The 25,659-nt window shown below is 44.0% G+C and overlaps 2 protein-coding genes and 1 long non-coding RNA gene across 12 annotated transcripts in view; 2 read left to right on the top strand and 1 right to left on the bottom strand.

Annotated features, from left to right (window-relative positions):
* Positions 1-9,726, top strand: part of SUPT20H (SPT20 homolog, SAGA complex component) — a 34,196-nt gene extending 24,470 nt beyond the window's left edge. For 3 of the 10 annotated variants that reach the window (XM_028712612.2, XM_028712614.2, XM_028712609.2), the window contains 6 exons: positions 1,277-1,589; positions 3,130-3,284; positions 4,744-4,802; positions 5,758-5,868; positions 8,353-8,461; positions 9,283-9,726. In XM_028712612.2, the coding sequence (XP_028568445.2) occupies positions 1,277-1,589; positions 3,130-3,284; positions 4,744-4,802; positions 5,758-5,868; positions 8,353-8,461; positions 9,283-9,398 (863 nt within the window). In that variant the 3' untranslated portion in view covers positions 9,399-9,726. The remainder of the gene's footprint in view (positions 1-1,276; positions 1,590-3,129; positions 3,285-4,743; positions 4,803-5,757; positions 5,869-8,352; positions 8,462-9,282) is intronic. The other 7 variants (XM_028712618.2, XM_028712615.2, XM_028712617.2 and 4 more) reach the window with 6 other exon arrangements.
* LOC144325961 (uncharacterized) overlaps positions 1-12,954 on the top strand; it is an 81,135-nt gene extending 68,181 nt beyond the window's left edge. The window contains exon 2 of the long non-coding RNA XR_013391134.1: positions 10,403-12,954. This is a non-coding gene — a long non-coding RNA (uncharacterized LOC144325961). The remainder of the gene's footprint in view (positions 1-10,402) is intronic.
* On the bottom strand, positions 9,529-25,504 carry EXOSC8 (exosome component 8). The gene is made up of 11 exons (XM_028712620.2): positions 25,400-25,504; positions 23,257-23,293; positions 20,408-20,471; positions 18,715-18,788; positions 16,694-16,739; positions 15,265-15,370; positions 15,137-15,182; positions 14,076-14,172; positions 10,713-10,830; positions 10,165-10,271; positions 9,529-9,859 (listed from the first exon to the last, which is right to left on the bottom strand). The coding sequence occupies exons 1-11, from the start codon at positions 25,438-25,440 to the stop codon at positions 9,744-9,746; spliced, it is 852 nt and encodes a 283-aa protein (XP_028568453.2). The 5' UTR covers positions 25,441-25,504; the 3' UTR covers positions 9,529-9,743.
* Positions 25,505-25,659: the final 155 nt, after the last annotated feature.

Genomic DNA, 25,659 nt, shown 5'->3' with positions numbered 1-25,659 from the left:
AAGCAGCTAAAACTTCTTAAATGTCGTCAAATACGGTGCAGTTGTATCTCTGTGTATGTAAATAACATGATCAGTCTTGAGGTGGTGATACAATAAACTACAAACTGATTTTTTAAAACACTCCTATATCGTTTTACAAATCATTGCTGATGATGAAAATGTAAGAATAATTTCAAGACAACACCATTTTGCTAAGTGTTTACTCAGTTGAGTGGCAGCCAAGTTTTAATTTTCGGACAGAATCACTGCATCGCTGTGGATTTTTACCTACTTTTGAAATAGTTACATGTCTCAATAGATAGTAGCTCGTAAGGCGAGAAAGAGGGAATTGGTAAGAATAGCTCATAGGTGCCTGCTCCGTTCTTTAGTCTGCTGCACAATGTCCTGTCGCTTGAGTGTGGCATAATCTAAAATTGTCTGGGTGGCTCAAAAGGTGTCATTTTTCTGCCTTCCTGTTTTGCATAAAGAAAACCTGTAAGGAAGCTTTGATAAATTTTCCAACAGTTTGATTCACACAACCCTCTCCCTTCTTTTTATGTTGCTAGCAGTAATTGTATAAATCTGTTGCACACAGTTGTTGCTGTAAATAAGGCTTTGCTCACAGCTTCTGGACATTCACATTTCTTTCCTTTCTTTCTGCAGGACATGAAAGCTAAAAAACAAACAAAACATAAAACGAAAACACCTCAAGAGCTTTGGTTTTTTGTTTTCATTCCATTGATATGATGTCATCATGCCAAATTTATGCTTTAAAACACACAAGTGTTTGTTTTCTGCCACAAGCAATGCTTCCTTCCTTCCTTTGCAAATTAGGCCTAAATTAAGCAAGCTGGTTACCGATAACTATTTGTACTGTTCCCCCCGCCCCAGTTTGATCATAGTCTGTGTTTTTTGTTCAGATCTGTTTTTCTTTGTTTTATGACGCAGATGTTCTATTACATGTGTTGAATGCCTATATTTTTGGCAAGCAAAATGCTTTGTTTAAAGGTAGCTCTCAAAACGTTCATAGCAGTTGCATAAGTGTATCGTCAGTGTTAGAACGATTTAATAGGGAAAATACAGCGTTGGTGTTCATTTGCAGGATTAAGCCTAATGATATTGTTTGTGTACACCTGTAATTAACAGCAATTACTAACCCTTGCGTTTCGCTGGTTTTTATTTATTTTTTAAAACTGGAGCAAGCTATCAGAGCTAAGTGAGATTCCGCGAACCTTATTTTACCAAAGGACTGGCCTTTTATAACAAACTAGTGCTTTTTATTTTTCTCAATGAGCAGGGTCTGGAACTCCTAAGCCATCTACTCCTACTCCAACCAGCACCCCTTCATCGACCCCACACCCTTCTGACGCTCAGAGCTCAACTCTGATTACCCATTCTGCCTCCCCTACTCCCCACGATTCAGGCTTCGCCCCTCAGCCCACCTTGCTCTCCCCGTTCGCTCAGCAGCACATGTCTCTGAGCCAGGCACTGCCTGTAATGACCATTCCTCTTTCCACCACGGTAACGTCCGTTACTACAGGAACCTCCTCCAACCAGGTCATGGCAAACTCTGCAGGACTTAACTTCATCAATGTAGTGGGCTCTGTGTGGTAAGTTGGTTTTTTTGTCTACGGCGCTTCACACTTCTTGATTGTTGCAGTCATTTTGCCCCAGAATTATGCTGTGCTGATGACACGACGCCAGGCTTGAGAAGGGCTTGCCAAACCTCGTCGGCTCCCTGTCTGTGAAAGTGAACGCTTTATGCGCTGCATTCTTAAGTATTAAAAGATAACCATAATTACCGTATTTTTTGCTCTATAAGACTCGCTTTTTCCCTCCTAAAAAGTAAGGGGAAATGGGTGTGCGTCTTATGGAGCGAATGCAGGCTGCGCAGCTATCCCAGAAGCCAGAACAGCAAGAGGGATTGCTGCTTTCACTGCGCAGCAATTTTGCTGTTATGGCTTCTGAGATTCAGAATATTTTTTTTCTTGTTTCCTCCTCCAAAAAGGAGTCTGGTGCATCTTATAGAGCGAAAAATACGGTATGTGGATTTGGCGCAAAAAGCAAAGAATTGCTAAAAGCTTCATTTTTGCTTAGCTTGGAGACGTCATTCCTTGTTAGATTTGAGAGCTTAAAGTTAACTATTACACGTGAAAAGTGGAAAGAACAAGCAATTTCCCCTAAAGACGAGTGGCAAAATAAGTTGATTGAATACATAGAATTAGCCAGCATAATGACAAAAGTCAGAGATCAGGGTGAGACACAGCTGAGGGTAGATTACTTAAAGAGACAAACGAACCAAATGTCGATAAGCACAAATTTTTGTTTTCTTTATTATTATTATTTAGAAATATAAGTTTAGTCATAGGAGAACTGAGATGTTATAATGTGATTCTATGAATGTAAATTAAAAGAAACCAGTAAAGATGATTTGCAAAAAGAAAAAAGATAAGATCTATGAGCAGCAGTAATTAACAACCAAGAGAAAGACTAGAATGAAATAGGGTGGTTAAAGAGGATATGCGGCATAACAAGTAAATAGGATGTCACGGAGGGAAGAGATGGAAGTCTAGAGGTATTAGATGGGGTGATACTTACAATCTGTATTGAAATATTGGAAATAATAATTATAATTATAATAATGAAGAAATAGTTTATTTCAGCATTATTCTCACTGTCATTGGAGTTGTGTTTTAGGCACTTTTTCATATGCTGCCTAATGTGGGAGAGTTTGTGCAGCACTATGGGAATGTCTAAACCAGGGTTTCCCAAACTAGGGTCTCCAGCTGTTTTTGGACTACAACTCCCATCATCCCTATGTAGCAGGACCAGTGGTTAGGGATGATGGGAAATGTAGTCCAAAAACAGCTGGAGACCCAAGTTTGGGAATTCCTGGTCTAACTAAAAGATGGCATCTAGACAGTGTGGAGAAATGGACCCATTTCCGATTTGTTTATTTTAGAGCAGTAAATTTTCAGGATATCCCCCCCCCCCCCGAGTAATAAGACATAATGAAATCAGCTGGTGACTGAACTATATATCCTCAGCCCTAATGATGCAAATGTCTTTGCTGTGTTACATAGCAAATATGGTACTTTGTGCTGTTTTACGACATTCTGGTCTCATGCTTGCTCATTTCCTTTTGCACAGTGGAGCGCAGACATTGATGAGCGGCTCAAACCCCATGCTGGGGTGTAGTACTAGTGCAATAACCCCTGCAGGCCTCAACCTAAGTGGCATTTTACCATCCGGAGGCCTGGTGCCAAGTGTGCTGCCTGCTGCAGTGCAACCCTCCTCACAGCCAGGTCAGTAGGAAATTCCACCTTGGTTGAATGGGAATGGCACAGTGTGCCATTCCACTATAATGGGGAAAGTCATGGAAAAACTGAATGCAGTAGTTGACTGGCTCATTAATGACCCGTGTAGTCAGTGATAAAAAAACTAGAAATTACTTCTGGTTATAATTGATAGCATGTGAATTAGCCATCTCAAGGGCTTTGGAAAAATCCCTTTATGCCATGTGACTGAATCTCCTAAATACGGTCGTTCCTTGGTTTTCGAACAGCTTAGTTATCGAACGTTTTGGCTCCCGAATGCCGCAAACCCAGAAGTGACTGTTCCGGTTTGCGAACTATTTTTGGAAGCCGATCATCCGATGCAGCTTCCTGCAGCCAATCAGAAGCCACACTTTGGTTTCTGAACGTTTTGGAAGACGAACGGACTTCCAGAAAGGATTCCGTTTGACTTCCAAGGTACGACTGTACTGTAAGAAGTTCATGTCAGCTACCTTTTTTCTTTATTCGCCATTTCTCCTTGCCCACGTCAAATCTTAATAAATTCCAGAAGACAGGTTCCTCTTTGCATGATAATGTAACTTACAGCAGGTCTTTCTCAGTGTTCCTCCGTCTGCTGAGATTAGACAGGCTGTTGCCAAATAGTGGGCCTTTAGTAATGGCACCTAGTTACTCGAATTTCCTTTCTAGATTTGTTTGCCCGGTGCAAGTTGTTAAACAGAGCTTTCAGTGCCAAGTAAAATCGATCTTGCTTATCTAGACATTTAAATTTGGTGCATTGGTACGGTATTGGCTGCTGTTTTTAGAGTTTTTCACTTTTATCTATCACTGTGCAGTCTTCAGTTTTGCTCTGTTGCAGTTTGTTTTCTTTCTTCACTTATTTAAGAGTTTTACATACAACCCTTTAGAAGTTAGGATGCAGAGTACCTTACATCAACAATAATATAAAAACCATACAACTGAATAAAAATCGAATATAATGAAAGTAATTCCATAATTTCCTGATTTGTTCGGTTTTATTGATCCGTGATTTGTAAGCTGCCACACACATTCTGATCTATCGGCTATAAATATATCAAATAAGTATTAAATATATGATTTGTATGCTTGCTGTCCTCCAGACTTCAGAGAGAAGGAACTGGACTCAGAGTTTGGGTGCCATTGTTCTGTCCATTGAAACCAGATAATATATGAGAGGTTCAGTGCAAATGCTCTCAACCATTCTTCTGAGCCTTAAGATTGTATTGCTGAATATATTTAATAACCAGATTTTTTGTCTCTTTTGTTGTTCTAAATTTTAGCTGAGTCAATGAGACAGTTTTGAGAAAAGCTTTAGTTTAATCCGAAAGGGGCAAAATATTTTTGCTTTTATCAGCTTCTGTTGTTTTACTATTACTCAGCAATACAATTCTACCTCTAGTTTGGATGTAACTGAAGAGGGAGGGAAATCACAATGTTCTCTTAATCTCAGCAGGTGGCCCTTTTGGCTTAAAAAATGCTCCAGGCCTTCACCCTTTGAATTTGCTACAGGTAAGATTGTATGGTGATGTATGTTGTCCTATTTTTCTATATTGATTGGGAAATCAATTCTTCGATACTGGTTTTGGGAGGGGCATATTAGATGTGAATTCAGATAGCTCCATCCCCCTTGACTGACAATTAAGAACATCCAGGCTGTTGAAAATATTTCAATTTCACATATGCAGATGGTTATCTGTCTCCCTTGGTGTAGCAATAGGAAAGCAAATGATAAGAATGCTATAGCCATGAAACGTTGAGGACATCAAAACTAGAACTGCCTGTTCTTTGGAGACCTGGGTCTCAGAATAGTTCTCTATCAAAAATTTACAAATCAGGAGGTTGTGAGTTCATAGGACCTGCCACACTGCCCTTGCAGTCACCTCTGCCCAGCTGTTTTCCTGCCAGCTTGACACATATTTCTTTACTCCGCAAGGAAAAATGCATAAGGGGAAGCAGTTGAAGGGGAAATTCAGCAAGCTAGGTTAAATGCTCTTTCCAGCATTTCTCGAAGTGCAAATTTTGCAGCTATTGGCAGAGATTCAGGTTCTTTTGGGGGGGGTTAGGCTGGACATACAAGTCTGACCAAATGAGTAGAAGGAATTGTGGTCTGGCTGACAGTGACTGGGTGAGCAGGTTAGACTTTTGTGTGTGTGGCTCAGAACATACTTTGTTTTCTTTGCTTTTGGTTTCTTTCCTGGTTGTGATTTTGATCTAGATGCACCACACTAGAATCCCCCAAATTTTGTTGAAATGGAGGAGGGGACTTCATTAGGAGGGGTGCTATGGTAGCAAGTACTTTCCTGCTGACACCAGTCTTGAAAACAGCAATACTAATTTTTTTGTGAAGCCACAAATGAAATTTTCAAAGAATATTAAATGTCATCTCTGTCTTGGTTGTGATGTAGCTTATCATAGGAGAATGAGGCAAACTGACCTATCCCTCCCTTGTCTTTAAACCTAATAGCTTCCAGGTGGCTCACTGATTTTCAATCCCCTCCAGCAACAACAGCAGCAGCTATCCCAGTTTTCATCACAGCAGCCTACAACATCTAGTCCTCAACAGCAGGGAGATCAGGTGAGGCATTCCTGTTGAAACTAATATTATAAGCACATACATGCTGCCTTTGGGAATATGTGTAGAGAGATAGTTCCTTGTAGCTACACATGAAAAGGACTTGGAATAAGGACAGTCAAAGTCAAGAGTTAACCTCATCAAAGCACAATTGAGCAGCTAAAGCTACCTTAAACTGAATCAAGCCATTGCTTGCTGTAGATTGGAAATGTCTATTTTGACTGGCAGTGGTTCTCAGCAAAATATCTTTCCTAACCTTCGGAACCATGCCCCCCAAATCTGCTCCATGGTGTTGGATGAACCCACAGAAAAGATGTGAGGGGTTCCATACAGGAAGAGGAAATCATCATCAAACCTTTTATTGGCATCACATACAAACAGGGAAGAGGAAATCCTGTTGCATAAGCAGAAGTCCTTGTCCAAATGGGATGACTTCATTGGATACAACCCAATAAAAATAACATAATCACATGCATTATTTGGCATGATACTGATAAGCAAGCAGCCACATAAGTATTGCTGAAATTGTTGTCATGCAATGAGGTTGATTCAAGTGAGAGAGAAATATTTTTTTATATCTGGATATGTTAAAATTAAGGGACGCGGGTGGCGCTGTGGGTAAAACCTCAGCGCCTAGGACTTGCCGATCGCATGGTCGGCGATTCGAATCCCCGCGGCGAATGTGCTCCCGTCGTTCGGTCCCAGCGCCTGCCAACCTAGCAGTTCGAAAGCACCTTCGGGTGCAAGTAGATAAATAGGGACCGCTTACCAGCGGGAAGGTAAACGGCATTCCGTGTGCTGCGCTGGCTCGCCAGATGCAGCTTGTCACGCTGGCCACGTGACCCGGAAGTGTCTGCGGACAGCACTGGCTCCCGGCCTATAGAGTGAGATGAGCGCACAACCCTAGAGTCTGGCAAGGCTGGCCCGTACGGGCAGGGGTACCTTTACCTTTATGTTTTAATTAGGGACGCGGGTGGCGCTGTGGGTTAAACCACAGAGTCTAGGACTTGCCAATCAGAAGGTTGGCGGTTCGAATCCCTGCGATGGGATGAGCTCCTGTTGCTCGGTCCCTGCTCCTGCCAACCTAGCAGTTGGCACGTCAAAGTGCAAGTAGATACATAGGTACTGCTCCGGCAGGAAGGTAAACGGCGTTTCTGTGCGTTGCTCTGGTTCGCCAGAAGCAGCTTAGTCATGCTGGCCTCATGACCCGGAAGCTGTATGCTGGCTCTCTCGGCCTATAGAGCGAGATGAGCGCCGCAACCCCAGAGTCGTCCACGACTGGACCTAATGGTCAGGGGTCCCTTTACCTTTATGTTAAAATTACTACTTGGGCAGCAATATCAATTAGATAGTTGTTCACTGTAGGGAATAATTTCCAGAGTTGGTACTTCCCATAAGTAGCTACTCAGAGAAAGTTCCCTGTGAGTAATAAGCTTTTAGAAGTGTTCATAGACTCATCTTTTTCTTGTAGACAGGGAAATGGCATGGTGGTCCTTCTTGGATAGCACCTTAATAGTCCACGAACAGACTGCACAGACAACAAGAGAGCTGGTATAGATGGAACCCAGGCTTCATGCAAACCATGGTTTGCAATTTGAGAGTCAATGTTTTGAGGACTTTCCCCCACCCCCGCTTCTCAGAATTCACCAGTTTCACGTTATGCACACCCCACTGTGAACTGCTGTTATGGGTAATCGGTCCTTATGTTAACCATTGCTTCCATCAGCACCCACATAGAGAGAAATACTGTGAATGCTGGAAAGGGGAGATGTCACTATGGAGGGGTAGGAGTCTACATTCCTGAGACTGACTCCTAATTTACACACTATGGCTTGCAGGAAACCACTCTTAGTTCTGCACCATCCTAGAAAGTACTTTGGAAATTATCTTGTGGTCCTCATCAGTTATATGGCAGATAGCTCTTATACTCTTGCTGTAAGGTAAAGGGACCCCTGACCATTAGGTCCAGTCGTGACCGACTCTGGGGTTGCGGCGCTCATCTCGCTTTACTGGCCGAGGGAGCCGGCGTACAGCTTTCGGGTCATGTGGGCAGCATGACTAAGCTGCTTCTGGCGAACCAGAGCAGCGCACGGAAACGCTGTTTACCTTCCCGCCGGAGTGGTACCTATTTATCTACTTGCATTTTGACGTGCTTTCAAACTGCTAGGTTGGCAGGAGCAGGGACTGAGGAACGGGAGCTCACCCCGTCACGGGGATTCGAACCGCCAACCTTCCTATTGGTAAATCCTAGGCTCTGTGGTTTAACCCACAGCGCCACCCGTGTCCCAACTCTTGCTGTAGCTAGGAGTTTTTTTTCCAGAGGAAGATTAAATGCTTTGTGCTTAGGCCCTGATTTGGGGCTTCCCATAGGCGTCCAGCCAGCCACCAAGAAAGCAACAGAACATTGCCCAGTTCCGAGTGTTCCGGTATTAACTGTGGTCTGCTCCGTTACCTTTTTTACCTATTAACCTCCTCTCTCTTTGCTAGGGTTCTGATCAAGCTTCCACAAATCAAGACCAGACCTTATCAGCTCAGCAGTCAACTGTCGTTAACCTAACCGGAGCAGGGAATTTTATGCAGCCTCAGGCAGCAGCAGGTATGTTGCTCAAGCATCCTTACAGGGCTGTTTTACCGCAAATTTGTTTAACCACTGTTGCCCTGGAGGCCGGGTTTTTTCTACCTATGCTCTATACCTTCTTTGCCATACAGCATGACACCACCAAGACGACTCCTCCAGGAATAGCCCTATCACATTGGTTCCCTCCATTCCACCAAGTTTTCATTACATCTACTCATAGCTGTCAACCTTCCCTTTTTTTGCGGGAAATTCCCTTATTCCAGCGCCTTTTCCCGCCGCTTCCCACTGCTATCCCGGATTGTTAGATATCCCGTAGACTGTCCCCAGGACAGGTGAGGCTGCTGATCCCTTATTTTCAAATCTGAAAGTTGACAGCTATGCATCTACTCTGTCTATGGGCTCATTTAAAAGCATTCCAGCATTCCCCTTGCGGCCACCTGTTACTATTGTGTCCATCTTTAAATGCATTTTTCCTTGCAGACCTTCAGTTTATTACATATGGGTGTTGCATATTACTGCACACTCATTTCCCTGTTTTTGCGTATCCTCATTTGGAATACCTGGAACATTTTCATCCTCATCCCCTATGGAATAATAATCCCCAAACCACATGCTGACGAGCTGCTGTCCGTTTTCTGTATGAGCCTAAATTCCTAAGTTCCTAAATTCATTTTTGAATATTAAAAATTTTGTTCTTGTCTTCTTGTGAATACAAGTGAAAGCCGTATATTTTCTAATTATTTCGAATGTCTCACATGGGGGGGGGGGTATCATGTCATCATTTTTTCTTGGAAGTGAAATCTCAGCTCTAAAAAGTTTTCTTTTCTCCTTCCTGGCAGCAGTTACGCTTCTTGCACCTTCAAATGGTTATGGCGGTAGCAGCAGCACAGGCACCTCAACTACGACACCATCATTCAGGCAGGCAGTCAAAAAACAAAGAGAAGCACCTCAGTGATTCTGCATTTGAGATAGAATGTATATTTAAATTTAAAGGGGGTTTTTAAAATAGAAAAATATAGTTTTCTGGGGAAATTGAATGTTGAGGTTATACTGAAGCATGTAGGATTGCATTTGACAACAACAAATCCTGAAGAACAAGATTTATTTCCCTAACAAAAATTTGTGTTTTTTTATAAAAAGTCATAATATTTTAAGAAGCAGTTTGCAGTATTGTACATATTTCAAGGTGGACTGATATTTTGAAATAATTGAGCTTTATAAATGTAGTCTCTGTTTGAGATAAGGAGTTTGTGCAACGTAGCAAATACACTTTTTACAAATTACTTAAGAGACCCATTGTTTATGTTGGTTGTACGCTTTTGATCACTTTATCCATTAGTTTCTTCACTTCTTTGTGCCGTACTGTTGCCCGGCTGATACAGTCTTGAAGCTTTGTGCCTGTTATTACACTTCCTCCTTAAAAGGAAATAGAAAAAAAAACCAATGTCAGTATAATTCTAGCATTTCTATCACATTGGCTTTAAAAAAGAGCAGATTTGAGAGCTGCCCCACTAATGAGTGAAACCTGTTGCATATTACAATTTCATGGAGTAAAGCAATACTTAAAATGGAGATGAAAATGAATATAGCGTTTTGGGGCAGCTATAGGTGCAGTTAAACTATGCTGTGTGTTCATTGCAGAACTGCAGTTTGCCAAATACTTTTAATGAAAGACTGATTAGTTGACCTATCCACAAAGTCATTACAGTTTGGCTCAGTACCTGGCTTATAAACAGAACACAGTTTGCCTTCTTCATCAGTTACAATCGTTAGATTCCCAGTTGCCAGGTCTTCCTCTTCTGCAGTTGGGTCAACAAGTATTACTGTGCTTTTGAGGACACACAAAAATGCAAAAGTTGGAGTGATTTTATATAAGAGGTACAGACATGTTGCTTGCAAGATACAGGAAGAGTTATGCAGTAATTTGCATGGGTTTACACAGTTCAGTGCTATTCTGAGGTAGTCTAATGCATGAGAGTTAACAACAGCAAAGTTGTTTTGCCCGTTTACATACTCCCTGAAATAATTATTAGAAAGTTACAACAGTAGACTAGTCTTCAAATAAAACTAGATTCTTACAAGAGGGTGATTAAAAGTAATAATAAATTTTTAGAATGGTTTATACAGTGAAGGTTCTACCAAGCCGATGCTCTCAGAAACACTGAAGAAGCAAAACCATACAAGAGCCATAACATGGTACCTGCCCCCAATATTCTCCACAGTCCCGTTTCACATTTAACGTGCTTTAGGAAACTTTGTGGATACTTACTCAAGCAGCACAAATGATGTAGCCACTGGTTGCTTTTTAATAGTTAAAGGAGTCTTCTCTTTGAAGTTAACTTCTGCTAACCCTGTTTCTTCATTTACAGTAACGGCAGGTAAATGGACTGAAATAACAAAAGCAATTATTGAGAAAGCAGAACTGAGAGAGGGGTGTTTTTTGGTAAGGGGGGAATAGGGGCATTCTGGAAGGAATGTGTGACAATGAAGAGAAAGTAATATGCAGCACTATGTTTCTGACTTAGAAGTATGGAAAAACATAGAAATATGTCTTTTGCTTCAAGCTGAAGCAATTCTGTCTTCTCCAGCACGCAAGCTGCCTCTACTCTTACTCACATTGCTCTCTTAACACCTTCTTTGCTTTTCCCAGTTTCCTGTCCTCCATTCTTTTCAAACAAAAAATCAACGCCTCTTCACTCATTCCCTTTTCAACTTCATCTCATAGCACCTCCTTTTTACCTCTATATTCCAACCAGGCATCATTCTGCAGCTAAGGTCAAACTGCAGATCGCTCATTGTCTGAAAGTCTCTTGCAACAATCCCACATGCATTGGGCCGCCAGGACTCATCCTGCAAAATGAACTCCAGCACCACCCAGCCCAGTTCTGCCTCTAGGTGAATGTTACAGTGCCATTCCAATACCAATCAAATCTCAGTATTTTTCTGGCCACCAAATGGCACAGGAACATTCCATAAGCCCATATGTTCCTGACTGATGGCAATGCTACAGAGGGAACAACTAACTGATTGGCAAGAGGTACCTGCTCTTACAGAATTCTAATACAATTTAAAAGATGCTATTGCTGTTAAGTAAAAGGAAAGGGACAAATGCTCATAAAATTGCAGCCCTCTCAATGTCCTCTGAACCATCTGCTGTCAAGGGGAAGACCCACAGGAAGGTAAAGCATAGACTTGATTCTGGGAAAGCTACAGTGCATAGGATCATTCGAGGTACAGTGGTACCTTGGTATGCATATGTCTTGGTTTGCATACGTTTTGGATTACAAACACATTTGATTACAAACACAGGATTACAACCCATTTTTTTGGATTATGAACAAATTTTTTTGGAGGCTCCATTGTCGAAAGCAAGCCTTGGGTTACAACCTGTTTTGGTTTACGAACGGACCTCCGGAATGGATTATGGTTGTAAACCAAGGTACCACTGTAGTTGCTTATTATTCCCCAGATCCTCAGTTTTGCTGCCCAGAAATTTATCCTCTCACTGACCCAACAATCAACCTACTCAACCACTGGGTTCTCAGGTTGACCCAACAACCAATACTACAGCACAGGATCCTCTTCCCATGAGAAATCAGGTTTTTTTTCTGGAATCCAAATTCCAGCAAGAAGTCAAAGTATTAAATGTACTCAAGGTGAAATGGGTTGCCCCTTTACTAAGTAAGAAATCCAGTAACTTTGCTCAAAGGCTTTCCATCCTTGAGCAGACCATGGAGGACCTTAATATCACTGCTTGAAGTACCCACAGCAGCTCTTTTCTGATGCCACTTTGCCTATGAATGTGAATGAAGTTTTGAAACATTCAGGAGAAAAATGCAGGAACCCAAGGCATCTACTTTATCAGAGGCGCCTCTTCAGGTTCCATGTTTGCTTAAGCTTTCCTTCTTTGCTGAATGATCCAAAAGAAAATCCAAACAAAGATCCAGCCAGGCTTTGCAGAATATAAGAAACTCACTAAGCAATAGCTTACTGATGCCACCCTCAACTTTCCCCACTTTGCAGCCTGGTCCTTTGCAACTAATGCCTACGGCTGAAGCTATGAAACATGAATACAGCTTCAAGATCTAACTTGGCTTCTGTTCCCTAAAAGGAAACCAGGTTGTCTGAGGTGAAGGCACTGCGACGTCCTTGTGTAAACAAAGGACAAACGCAAGACCGTGCCTTCTGTCCCCAAACAAAATAGCAGATTCCACCCAGTTCAGAAAGGGGAGAAATAAGTAAAGATAAGTTCTGTGAGATACAGCTTTAATTAATATGTAGGTTAATAACAAAAGATAATACGCTCCAATATCCCATCTGTCCTTTGGGACTGACTCAAGTTTTGGCCAGACCTGCAACTAACCTTTTTTTGTTTTGTTTGCCTTTTTGTTACTGTAGCCATCATTGTCTACCACATTTTTCTCATGCTTTGTGCCACTACGGTGATTTTGTACTACTTTGTTTTTGTGAAAAAAGTTCAATAAAAAACTTATTTAAAACAAAAATGTGAATACCCGGGTTGCCTAATGTCCTGTCTTCTGTCCTGGTCTGAAACTGTTCCTGAGGATTAAGCCATTACTCAGCTGTCTAACTGTCCCCAGGTTCCACCCTGGAAACTGCACATCATCTTGCAGGGAAAAGCCTCAAGTTTCACATTTTGCAATCACTACAATAACAGAGAACAATGGGAGCTTTATCCCCTTTCAATAGCCAGCTCTGCATCATTCCACAGAGATAGGGGATCTTAAGGCCAAACCCTTCCTATATCCCAAAGGTTTACTATCTCAGACCCTCCCTGTTGAATAAGTTGGATATCAACTCTCTGGTTAGGTAGATTAAAGCATCTATAGCATGTGTTTACGAGACCCAAAAACTCACTTTGCCCCTTCATGTCAGGGCTTGTTTAGGCAGGCTGGCAGGCCCTGCCAGCTAACACCCCCCTACCTCTCATCTGTGGGGCAGATTATCCCCCCTGCAAAGGTACATCTTGTGGGGCTAGAAGGATTTGCAATGTGAGACGCCACCTCCAGGCATGTCTGCTGGATGGGTAAGTGGTCTTACTGAGGAAAACAAATGGTGAAGGTATAGTGCCTAGGGTTGCCATATTTCAAACAGTGACAATCTGGACAAAAAAGTTGTTGAGCTTTTTTAGATGGGCAAAATCACTTTTCAAAAATTACAATTTTAGAGCTATTTTTATGGGGAAACGGCACTGCCGACATGGGCTGCCATATGTCCGGATTTTCCCAGACATATTACATGATTTCCACCCAGGCATTGCTGCCAACTGCAGTATTCCAGATATGTCCAGGAAAATCTGTGCATACGGCAACCCTGGTAGTGTCACAACTCTCATGAAGGTTGGAGATCCAACTTTATATTAGCATAACAGCATAATTCTAGGGTATTGTAGGCAATTAAAATTGCAGCTGCTATCCTTCAGAGGAGCACTGGAAAAAGGGAACCAGAGCAGTGATGCCAGCAGCAGTGGACACTCAATTGCTACCCAGTTGGCTTACATCTCTACTACAAGGTTCTGCCCTCCATAGGAAATTTACTGCATACTTTTAAAAATACTGGATGGCACAATCTGCAACCGTTTAAAGTTTGCAACTATAACGGGGCAACTTACCATTTTTTAAGGCTGCTAGTAAAGCACACATACAGGCATCCAGGAGGTTTCCATCATAGTCTAAGCATATAATGTCGCAGTATAGAACCCAAGCAATCTAAGGAAATAAGCTCTGTTAATTTAAATACTGAAAAGGCTCTTAAGGGGCATCACAAGAGTGAAAAGGTTTGAAAAACACTTTAAGTAAGTCAGTATGTTCCTTCACAGGACTTTCCCAAAAACTAAGACTGAAACAAATTAAAACTAAAGATGGCAGGCCATTACCCAGAAAACTAAAGTCCCAATCTGTAAATGTACACAATGAAATGCAGCTATATTGTACTATAACAATGCACTATAACTTTATAAACATTCACTGGTTCTTGTACAAGAGCACTGGCTGCCAATTTGCTTCCAGGCCCAATGCAAGATGCTGGTTTTGACCTTTAAGGCCTTTGTGCAGCTCAGGACCACCTTTTCCCATATGAAGTTGCTTAGATTTCAGCACCTTTTTCTTTCCCCAGGCATCTCTGCATTATACTGTATTACAGGCATGTCCAACACCCACGAGACTGCGATCTACTCCCACTATTAAAAAACTGGCCGTGATCTACCCAGTGGCGTAGCGTGGGGGGTGCAGGGGGGGCCGGGCGCACCGGGCGCAACATCTGGGGTTAGGGCAAATCCACAGGTTAGGGGGCGCAAATCCACGGGTTAGGGGGCGCAAATCCACAGGTTAGGGGGCGCAAATTACTTGCCTTGCCCCGGGTGCTGACAACCCACGCTACGCCACTGGATCTACCCGTTGGATTGACCAAAGTTGTTGAGCTTCATTATATAGTTAAATGTGGACTTGGGAGTTTATGGAAGTTGTAGTCCGGTGGAATCTGGAGAACACCATATTAGTTACCCCTAGGTTATAAGCTCCGTGTCATAATAATAGGAGTAGGAAGATATCACAATAATTAATTAACTTAACACTTAAAACTTTTCTATGTGAGCTGGAGCTGAACTGGTTCAAGGGTGCCCAACTAATCCTCAAATCACTCCCCAATTAATATTCTTTATGAACTTTTACTTACCTTCTCCTCTACAATGCACAGGTCTTCTTTCTGAATCATCTGTGAACTAAACCAGTAATGCAATGAAGACAAAAATCCATATGATCTCCCCATTTTTATTGAAAAAATTAATAAATAACATTTCTTACTTTTCAATCACATCTGCAATGAATTGACTAGCTGCCTGAGCCTCTTCCCCTGGAGGCCCCGGTCGAAACCTTGATGAACAGAGTGGAGGAAGGTCCACATTAGGAACTGAGGGGAAAAAAATGTGAATCAAAAAGCAAATTGAATAAATCTAGTTTGAAACACGTTTCTCACTTGGTTGTTTGTTTATTAGTGGAGAATGAAACAAAAAAGCTATCTAAATTTTATTAAAGTACAAGGTTTGAAGTGGTGGGGGAATAAGCAGCTTCACTAGAAGCTACAAAGTAGCAGACTATTCTACAAAATAGTTTAAGCTGCTGTTAGATAGAGCAGTGTTTCCCAACTTTTTTATGACCATGACCCCTTTTCGACCTTGTTTCCTGCCTGTGCCCGCCCCCCTCATGAGAGTAGCCAAGGAGGGCAAGGGCGGGACTGCTATTATATACATTTCCCTGTGGACTTTTGTGGGCTTTATTTGAAATTACTTCATTTTTAAATCTTTGAGCTTTTGTAAACTGCTACTTAAGAATAAATTGCCTTCCAGTAGACATGCATATGATAATACTTTTAAAGGTAATGGTAAAGGTACCCCTGCCCGTACGGGCCAGTCTTGACAGACTCTAGGGTTGTGCGCTCATCTCACTCAAGGGCGGGGGCCAGCGCTGTCCGGAGACACTTCCGGGTCACGTGGCCAGCGTGACATCGCTGCTCTGGCAAGCCAGAGCCGCACACGGAAACGCCGTTTACCTTCCCGCTAGTAAGCAGTCCCTATTCATCTACTTGCACCCGGGGGTGCTTTCGAACTGCTAGGTTGGCAGGTGCTGGGACCGAGCAACGGGAGCGCACCCCGCCGCGGGGATTCAAACCGCCGACCTTTCGATCGGCAAGCCCTAGGCGCTGAGGCTTTTACCCACAGCGCCACCCGCATCCTGATAATACTTTTACTGCAAGATAATTCATGTAAAATCAGGAGCACAGCAAGCCGCTCGGGGGATGGGGGTGCGTGCTGTGCATGGGGGCAGGGCAAGCTGCCCACAGGGGAAGGGTGTTCGAGTGCCCTCCCAGCACCACGCCCCATGCTGTTTTTCCCAGCAGTGCTGGGCCCCTGGAGGGGGGCCACGGTTGAGCGGGAGGAGGCGGTAGGGCGCCCTGCAGGCTGTGCACCACCCATGTCCCATGGTTTGGCCGCCCTCTGGAAGCTGCCGCCCAGTGCAGACTGCCCCCCACCCCTCCTTAACTACGACTGTGTAAAATGCAAGTACTGTATAGCAATACACCAATACCCTAATTACATTTCAGAATAAGTGTGATGTTGTAAAACATCAGGAGTACCGTGAATTCAAATGGAATTGCCAAAGTATCATACTAATCACTAGAGAATCAACAAAATCACTTGTTGTTTCAGGAAAATAGTAACTAATCAAAGCTTACCAATATATCCCTTGTTACTGGAATCAATAGGGGGTGCTGCAAATTCCTGTATGCAAAATGTTAAGAGGAAATGTTTAGAACTAGAAGTTTAGAAATCGTTTTTCTTGACCTTTTCTTAAGTTCAACGCACATTTGGCGATCAATGCTTATTTTCCCCGTGTTTTACAAATATTTAAAGCAGTTCATTATTATTTTAATGACAAAATGTACACATCATCCATTAAACTACCAATGGCATTTCTAGTATTGCATTCTCATTTATTCATGATGTAATAAATTTAAATGGAAACCTTGTAAACAGCCGGCTGGGGGCTTTCTCCTATCCGAGTATAACACTTTAATCTTTTTCATGCCGTATGATTTAACGTGGGACTAATTTTTGGTTCTAACCGTTTTCAGGTAACTCCAAATTCTCTTGATGTTTTAACGTTTTATCCCACCGAGATTCTAGCGAATTGCAAAACGCACAGCATTTAACTCTGAAAATTTTAAAATAGCAGAGGTAAAAATTCCAAACACACAATGACTCTAAATTGGAGTGGGCGGTGCTTCTGATACATGGGCCAGACAGGCCATCCCCTCACCCCGGGCCTGCTCCCGCATCCAGCCAGTAATTTGTTCTCCAAACAACAGCTTAAACTAACTGGCATCTATGGAGGCTGATTTTTAACCCTAATTGTTGTGGGGAAGGCAAATGAGCAGAGGTTAGCTCCCACTGCGCCCTTGTGCTGCAAGCTTCCTGAAAATCCCCCTAGTGCACCAATTAAGCTTAAAGAGATGGGGGAGAAAGAGAGGGTGCATATGAAAAAGAGGGCAGAGAGGAGTGGCTCTGGGCCCTTTGCACTTTTGGCTCCACCCCCACCCACTGCCACCATGCAGTCCTTGAGAGATGTCCTCCAAGGAAATGTGGCCTACACGCCTACAAACAGCTTCTCTCTGGCTATCAAATGTTGCATACCTGCCCCCTGCTCCTGTAGGCAATATCCAAGTACAGTGGTACCTCGGATTACATACGCTTCAGGTTACATATGCTTCAGGTTACAGACTCCACTAACCCAGAAATATTACCTCGGGTTAAGAACTTTGCTTCAGGACGAGAACAGAAATCGTGCTCCAGCGGCGTGGCGGCAGCAGGAGGCCCCATTAGCTAAAGTGGTGCTTCAGGTTAAGAACAGTTTCAGGTTAAGAACGGACCTCCGGAACGAATTAAGTACTTAACCCGAGGTACCACTGTATTCCATTATCCAAACAGCCAAGAGATTGCGCCAGCCAAATGAGCAGAGACAGCCTCAGGCGTAGTCAGCGATTCCTACCCTGAACAGTTCTGGTGGATAGTGCTTTATAGACACTATGGTGGTTCAACACAGCATTTCTACTGCTTGTAGCAAAAAAAGTGCTCTGTGCGGCAATCAATGAGCTAGTGGATAGCCAAGGGCGTTATCCACCCTCTCACTTCATCATCCGGGCTCTTCAGGAAAGCAGTTATAGAAGGCCCTTGGAAGACACTGATTTGGCTTAGCAGTAATGGAAAACTGGTTGCTTGTTATGGAAATGCACCATAGCAAGCCTCAACTTCTGTGCTTCCCTCATTCCCTTTCCTCTTTCACACATGAAGTTGAAAGTTTCCTTTTGTGGTCAGGCATAAGCCAGTTTTCCTTTATGTCTGAATGTGGGGAAGTGTGATCAAGGCAGTTAAATGACCAGGTTGCTTTTTGACCCTCCTTTAACCATTTGTAGTTTGAACAAGCCAGCTTCCCATATTTGGATATACAAGAGCGCCCGTTTATTTCAAACCACAAAAAGCCTTCATTGCATATGAAGGAGGGAAGGGGACTGGTTTAGTGATTGAGGCCAAGGCTTACCACTAATGGGAAAAGTGGATAACTGTGTCGAGTCTGTTATTCCGTCAACAGAGTAAGGCAGAGAAAAAATGCTACAGAGTTCTGAGGCCCTATTGGATCCATAAGGATTGTGTAACCTGAAACTACATTAAGTTAAAAGAAAACTATTCACGAACCTACCGCCTTAATGCCGCATATCACTGTTGTGTTTCCTAGCTTCACAAGGGCAGAGCCATCTGCAGTTGTAATTGAACCTAGAAAGAGACCATTTAACAAAATCAAAGCTTTCTACCTGTGAAATAACCTTTGCAAATCACACTGGCAGCACTAACACTGCTTGCAGAATAAGACATTGGTTACAAATAGATTATTAGCTATTCAGAGTTGTCGAAGCATTCCATACTCAGGGGTTTTGCTGAGGGTTTTTTTGAAGAAAAATTGTAAGATTTGTTTTCTTGTGACCCTGCCTTGCTATAATTCTGCAAGAAGCCACCCACGTTTTGAATTCTTAGTCTCTGGAATCAGAGCCATATTTTCTGATCCCTTTGAATGTATTAGCAGCTGGGGGGTGAGAGTGATGCTTATACGTCTAGAGCAGCCTAGTGAGGGAGCCCCAGCTGATGAAGCGTCAAGCAAGCAGGCGAGTTAAGCAGTGCTGCGCAGAAAGAGGCCAGGGCAGACTACTCTGTCCCTCCACACTTTGAACAAACTCCAAGATTCCAAACAAAGTAACACAATAAACTAATAAAATAAATTTAAAGCCACAAGGGGTATGGTGGCTTTCCTGCACATAGTAGTTTGTCACATGTAAAACTATCTGCCTGATGGACAGATGGGTCATGGGTGTGTAATTGGTGCAATGAGCTCCTGGCCCTCAGGGAACAAGTTTGTTCCCTTGAGGTCAATTTGGCTGACCTGGAGAAACTTAGAGACGCAGACAGGCTGGTTTGGGATGAGATAACACTGCCCCAGTCCCAGGATGAGAGGTCCCCTGCTATCATGGAGAATGACAGCCTTGAGGAAGGGAAAAGATCCCTTAGGTGGGATCCATTCCATGAGGGGCAAGCAGTTATCCTCTCATGCTGAGGATACTCCTTCAGGGAGTAGAGAGATTCTGGTAGTGGGTAACTCGCTTGTTAGGAACAGAGAAAGTTGGGTGTGATTGACAGGCAGATCATAGGGGGAATTGCCTGCCAGCTGGTGCTAAGGTTGGATGTCAGACAACTGCTTTTTGTTACATCATTAGTTAAATTAGAACCTGTCTTTGGTGAGGGTGAGAAAAAAGATATCTGTACAGTGGTACCTCGGGTTACAAACACTTCGGGTAACAGACTCCGCTAACCCAGAAGTAGTACCTCGGGTTAAGAACTTTACCTCAGGATGAGAACAGAAATTGCGTGGCAGCGGCACGGCGGCAGTGGGAGGCCCAATTAGCTAAAGTGGTACCTCAGGTTAAGAATGGTTTCAGGTTAAGAACAGACCTCCATAGTGAATTAAGTTCGGAACCAGAGGTACCACTGTATCTGTGTTACACTTCTATCAGTTCCCACAGGAAAAGTTCTGCAATATACAGAAGACCATGTCTTTTCTAGTACAGTGGTACCTTGGTTTACGAACTTAATCCGTCTGGAAGTCTGTTCTTAAACCGAAACCATTCTTAAACCGAGGCGTGCTTTCCCTAATGAGGCCTCCTGCCGCTGGTGCCCTTCCACCCTTCAGGTTCCATTCTTAGACCGAGGTAAAGTTCACAAACCGGGACACTACTTCCAGTTTTACGCAGTTCGTAAACCAAATCGTTCATAAACAGGGCTATTCTTAAACTGAGGTACCACTGTACATTCAAAGCACAACCAGTCTACCAAGAAACACTCACCTATGTTGACAGTTGTGGTTCTGAATTCACCAAGGTCCCTTCCATCAGGACGGCAGTTTTCTTTCTAAAAAGATCATCAAGTCTCATATACAAGCAACTAATCTTATCCACTAGCAATGTAAGAGCTTAACTAAAACAGGCTCTTAAAGACCAGCATTTGACGGACTGCTATGACGTGTGGGCAGAATCCAAGAACAAAAGCGTTTTTTTCCTGATTGTTTATATTATATGCACATTTTTTGTTATTTAGATTTTATTTTATCGAAGTGATTTCAATTAAAAGAAATAAAGTGATACAGGAAAGAAGAAGGAACAGTAAGAGGGAAGAGAAAAACAAAGCGCGCTCTCTCTCTATATATATAGCACATATATATATATATAATATTTATGTGCAAAAATGCAAGATACGATATGCCCATACATTCTTATATAAATTGGTATTATATGCACATTTATGTAGAAAAAAAATCCAGGCCATAACAGATAAACACCCATCTCTGAGTACAGTCCAAAGTTTGGCACATTCATGGAATTTCAATCTATCTCTCACAACTGATAATATGAAAGTGCCAAATAGGAACACCCATTCCTGTATCAGTTATTACATAAGCCAATGTGACATTAGCTTCAAGGTTATTAACTGTCTTCATTTTACATGCAACATTGTCATATACCCGATAAATGATACAGAAGAAGTTGTGGTTTTGCATGACCTTCCAGCGGGGCTTCTCCTGTGCCAGGAAACGGCACTGCAATGCTACAGAGGTGCCGGAATGCACCAAAGAGGTACTGGAACTCAGCTCTGGTGAGTTCCAGATGAAAAAAAAGCCATGCCTTCTAGGTATATGAAAAGGAACTGTAAAATTGGCTAAACCAGATGTGAAAGCAGCTTCTAGTCTAGTCCAGTGTTTCCCAACCTTTTTTTGGGCAAAGGCACACTTGTTTCATGAAAAAAATCTCGAGGCACACCACCATTAGAAAATGTTTAAAAAATTAACTCTGTGCCTATATTGACTATATATAAAGTAACTCTCTTTAATAGGAATGAAATAAACACAAAGATAGTATTTTATAATTACAGTGGTGCCTCGCAAGACGAAATTAATTCGTTCCGCAAGTCTCTTCGTCTTGCGAGTTTTTCGTCTTGCGATGCACGGTTTCCCATAGGAATGCATTGAAAATCAATTAATGTGTTCCTAGGGAAACCGCCTTCAGACCAGGTCCGGGGACAGTCTGTCCCCCGACCTCTTCTGAAGGCTGGGGAGGGACAAGGGCTTTTCTTCCCACCCCCAGCATGTTAAAAAATCCTGGGACAGCGGAGGACGTCTCCGCTGTCCGGGGCGATCTTAAAATGCTGGCGGGCGGCATTTTAAAATCGCCCGGGACAGCGGAGGACTTCTCCGCTGTCCGGGGCGATTTAAAAGCCCCTGGGAAGGCAGGCAGGGGGGACAAAGACTTTCACCCCCGCCAGCCTTCAGAAGAGGTCCTGGACCTCTTCTGAAGGCTGGCGGGGGGCGAAAGTCTTTGCTCCCCCCCCGCCTGCCTTCAAAAGCCCTCCGGGACAGCGGAGAAACGCGCTGCGTTTCTCCGCTCTCCCGGGAAGGCAGGCAGGGGGGAGCAAAGACTTTGGACAGGTGGCAGCATGCCGAAGCCAGGGCGCGCCGAGATCAGCGCGCCCAGGCTTCCCGCCCCGCCGCCCGGGATCGGGGCATCGTCCCGATGGCGGGCGGCGGCGGAGGCGTTCCCCCCCGCCGCCGCCCGGGATCGGGGCATCGTCCCGATGGTGGGCGGCGGGGGGAGGCGTTCCTGCCCCACCGCCCGGGATCGGGGCATCGTCCCGATGGCGGGCGGCGGCGGAGGCGTCCCCCCCCCGCCGCCCGGGATCGGGGCATCGTCCCGATGGCGGGCGGCGGGGGGAGGCGTTCCTGCCCCACCGCCCGGGATCGGGGCATCGTCCCGATGGCGGGCGGCGGCGGAGGCGTCCCCCCCCCCCGCCGCCCGGGATCGGGGCATCGTCCCGATGGCGGGCGGTGGGGGGAGGCGTTCCTGCCCCACCGCCCGGGATCGGGGCATCGTCCCGATGGCGGGCGGCGGCGGAGGCGTCCCCCCCCCCGCCGCCCGGGATCGGGGCATCGTCCCGATGGCGGGCGGCGGGGGGAGGCGTTCCCCCCCGCCGCCCGGGATCGGGGCATCGCGCGCGGAGCCTGGCTCGGGTCGCCAATGCTGCGGGCGGACATGGCGAGCTGGGCGGGACTCGGGCGCGCGCTGGGCGCCTGCTGCCTCCTGGGCCTCTTCTGCGGCGCTGCGCTGCCCTTCTCGCTGCAGGGCGCGAACGAGAAAGCGCCCGCCTCCCTCCCACGGCACACCAGGTAACGTCTCGCGGCACACTAGTGTGCCGCGGAACACCGGTTGGGAAACACTGGTCTAGTCAACTGCACTTCTAAGAGACTTCTGATACAAACTTCCTACCACAAAGGGCCAATTCACATAGCCACCAACCAGATTTTCTTTGTATGTAAAATCCTACCTGAGAAAGACATGAACATGGTACATGTCATGTCTGAACAATTTGGCTCTTGTTGCATTGAATTTGATGTGTAGAGACCCAATTCCAAAGCTAACTGGAAATCTTAGCAGTCTGAAAAGTGGAAGAGGCATGCCCAACAGGCAAATATCATCTTACTATCCCACGGTGCCTTGGGGGAAGATTTTCTGATCCAGACCAAAGGTGCTGGAAAATCAAAAGGCCATTTTGGCTCACCTGATTTTGAAATTCAAAGATATAGCTCACTTTTAAAAAATTCAGGGCCAACAATGTTTTAACACACACAAATGCTCACTGTACTCACTAAGAATCTTCTGTAATACTCCAAAGGTTCCACAGTTCTGAAAACAAATAGAATGGTAAAAACAAAATGTTGTGCAAAAGAGACTGCTTGCAAAAAGACAAAGGGTGAGACCCAGACCGAATAATGTTTACAGTAGACACAATGAAATAAGTAGTACAAAGTAGTCATGACTTACGGAAATCCCATTGATTTCACTGGGCCTACTCTGAGTAAAACTTTGCTAAATATGTGTCTCGGGGGACAATGGAGGAGTGCTCCCTTAGGAGTGAAGTCAAATTGCTGGAGGGTTACATCATCTGCAATTGTCTGGTTTTAAAACTGACAAGCAGCTCTGTGAAGCTTTTTGAATTTTACCTCCAAGAGTTAAGATGAAGCCTAATTATTATCTTTGTGGAAAAATGGTTATTGAAGTTAATGAATTTAGCTGAGATGGCAAAGTTGACATGCTTAATTTGAGAAGAATCACTGTTGGCATTTACTAATGAATGGAAACCAAATTCTGAGAAAATTAATAATTTGAAATGGATAATGAAAATTAATGAAGAAATATTTTAACTGCCTGGTTTCACCTTGACAGATGTGCCCTATTAACTCAGATACAACTAACCACAAATGTGAATTTGGTTTCAGTAAAAATAACTATTATTAGAGACTTCTCCAAGTTACTTTGCTGCTTGTAAAGGGTCACTATTTTCTAAACATTAATTACACCTCTTCAAAGCTGGGCTAGTGCCATGATGGTCTGTGACAATGAATTTATGTAGCCCTCTATCTTTTTACATGAAAAAGTGTGTGTGTGTGTGTGTGTGTGCGCGCACACACACACACACACACACACACACACGTATGTAGAGGCTTTTCTTCTCTTCCCTAAATAGATACAATTATTTTCTGAAATTGCTCTTTACGACAACATGCTCAATGCTTGGGCTATGCTGCCATCCTCTTTCTTTTCTCTTTATGTGCCATCCTGCATTACCAAAACACATTATTCTTGTTACGTCAATAACATAGATTTTTCATACACTTTCGTCTGCCAAAGGACACTTTCCCTGCTAGGTCTAAGAATTGAATATACAAATCCTATATATGTGATATATGAGCACTGAAAGTAGAAGGCGTTACACAAATATCTACTTAACTATTTTATATGTTCCCAATTGGGGAAATAGAATTTTTGTTTTTAACTCTAGTGAGGATAAAATTGAACTGAAAGTGAGAAATTTGGCATGGGAAAGAGAAGAGAACTCCAGATATCTGTCCAGCCTCATTTTTAAGTTGTAATCATTCAACTTGTTTTTATTATTGCTTGTAAGCCGCTCTGAGCCCGGCCTTGGCTGGGGAGGGCGGGGTATAAATAAAAAATTATTATTATTATATTATTCTGGAAAAGGGGGAAGCTCCTTTGTAATGTATTCTGCAGTTGACCTCCTTTGTAATGTTTTATTTTGAAATCTTCAAGATAATATTTTAGTTTTCTGTTATGTTGCTTTAACTGTATACACTATGTTTTACTTCCTTCAGATTGTTTTATTGATGTTTTATTGACTTAATATGCTGCAAACCACTTTGAGATTTTTCTTAAAAATATAAAGCGGAATGGAAATTTAAAGAATAAAATAAAATTCTCATTCTTTTAAGCACACTTGTGCACTGAAATATTTATTCATATTTAATGCAATTACTTCCCAGAATAACATGCTCAATGCTTGGGCTATACCGACATCCTCTTTCTTTTTCTCTTCCTGTGTCATCCCATACTTCGGGGTGAAAAACAAGATTCCCGCCCTCAGGGCTCGGCTTGCTCTCCGGCAACGCGAGGCAAAAAAAAAAAGGCGGCGAAACCCGCCATGAGGGAACGGCAGGTCCTCGGCCGGCGCCAAAAACCTGAGCAAAAACTCCCGCCGCCAACTCCTCCCCCCTCGTGCGGTTAGTTAGGCGTTCGTGCCCCAGGATCCCGGCGACTCGCTGCGTTCACACGTGCAGAGCGCTTTCACGAGACCAGGGGGAGGGAGGGAGGGTAGCGGCGAAGGCCTGGGAAGCAACGACGCCGCGTCCCGGCCGCGGGCTCCGGCTGAGAACCCAGAGCTCGGGCGCCGTGAGGGGAGAAGGGGAGCCGCCGCTCGAAGCGAGTTTAACCCACCTGAAGCCAGCCGCCGCCGCCGCCGCCGCCATGGCCATCATCGCCGCCTCAGAGGAGCCGCTGCTTTTTCGGCGGTTGCTGCAAGGCCTCCCAGGCGCAGAGGGCGCTGCTGAGGCGAGGCCGGAAGTGGCCCTCCAAGGGCGGGGGAGGGGTTCTTCGCAACGTTTCCGGGAGGGACGGGAAGCTGTTGTTGGCCGTCAGCCTCGCACGAAACATAAATATTATTATTTTTAAATCAAGAGTAGGCCATCTCACCGTCT

This window comes from Podarcis muralis, chromosome 17 (assembly GCF_964188315.1).
Source record: "Podarcis muralis chromosome 17, rPodMur119.hap1.1, whole genome shotgun sequence".
NCBI lineage: Eukaryota > Metazoa > Chordata > Lepidosauria > Squamata > Lacertidae > Podarcis > Podarcis muralis.
The sequence above is the reverse complement of the archived record's forward strand: the minus strand, read 5'-3'. Positions and strand labels throughout refer to the sequence as shown.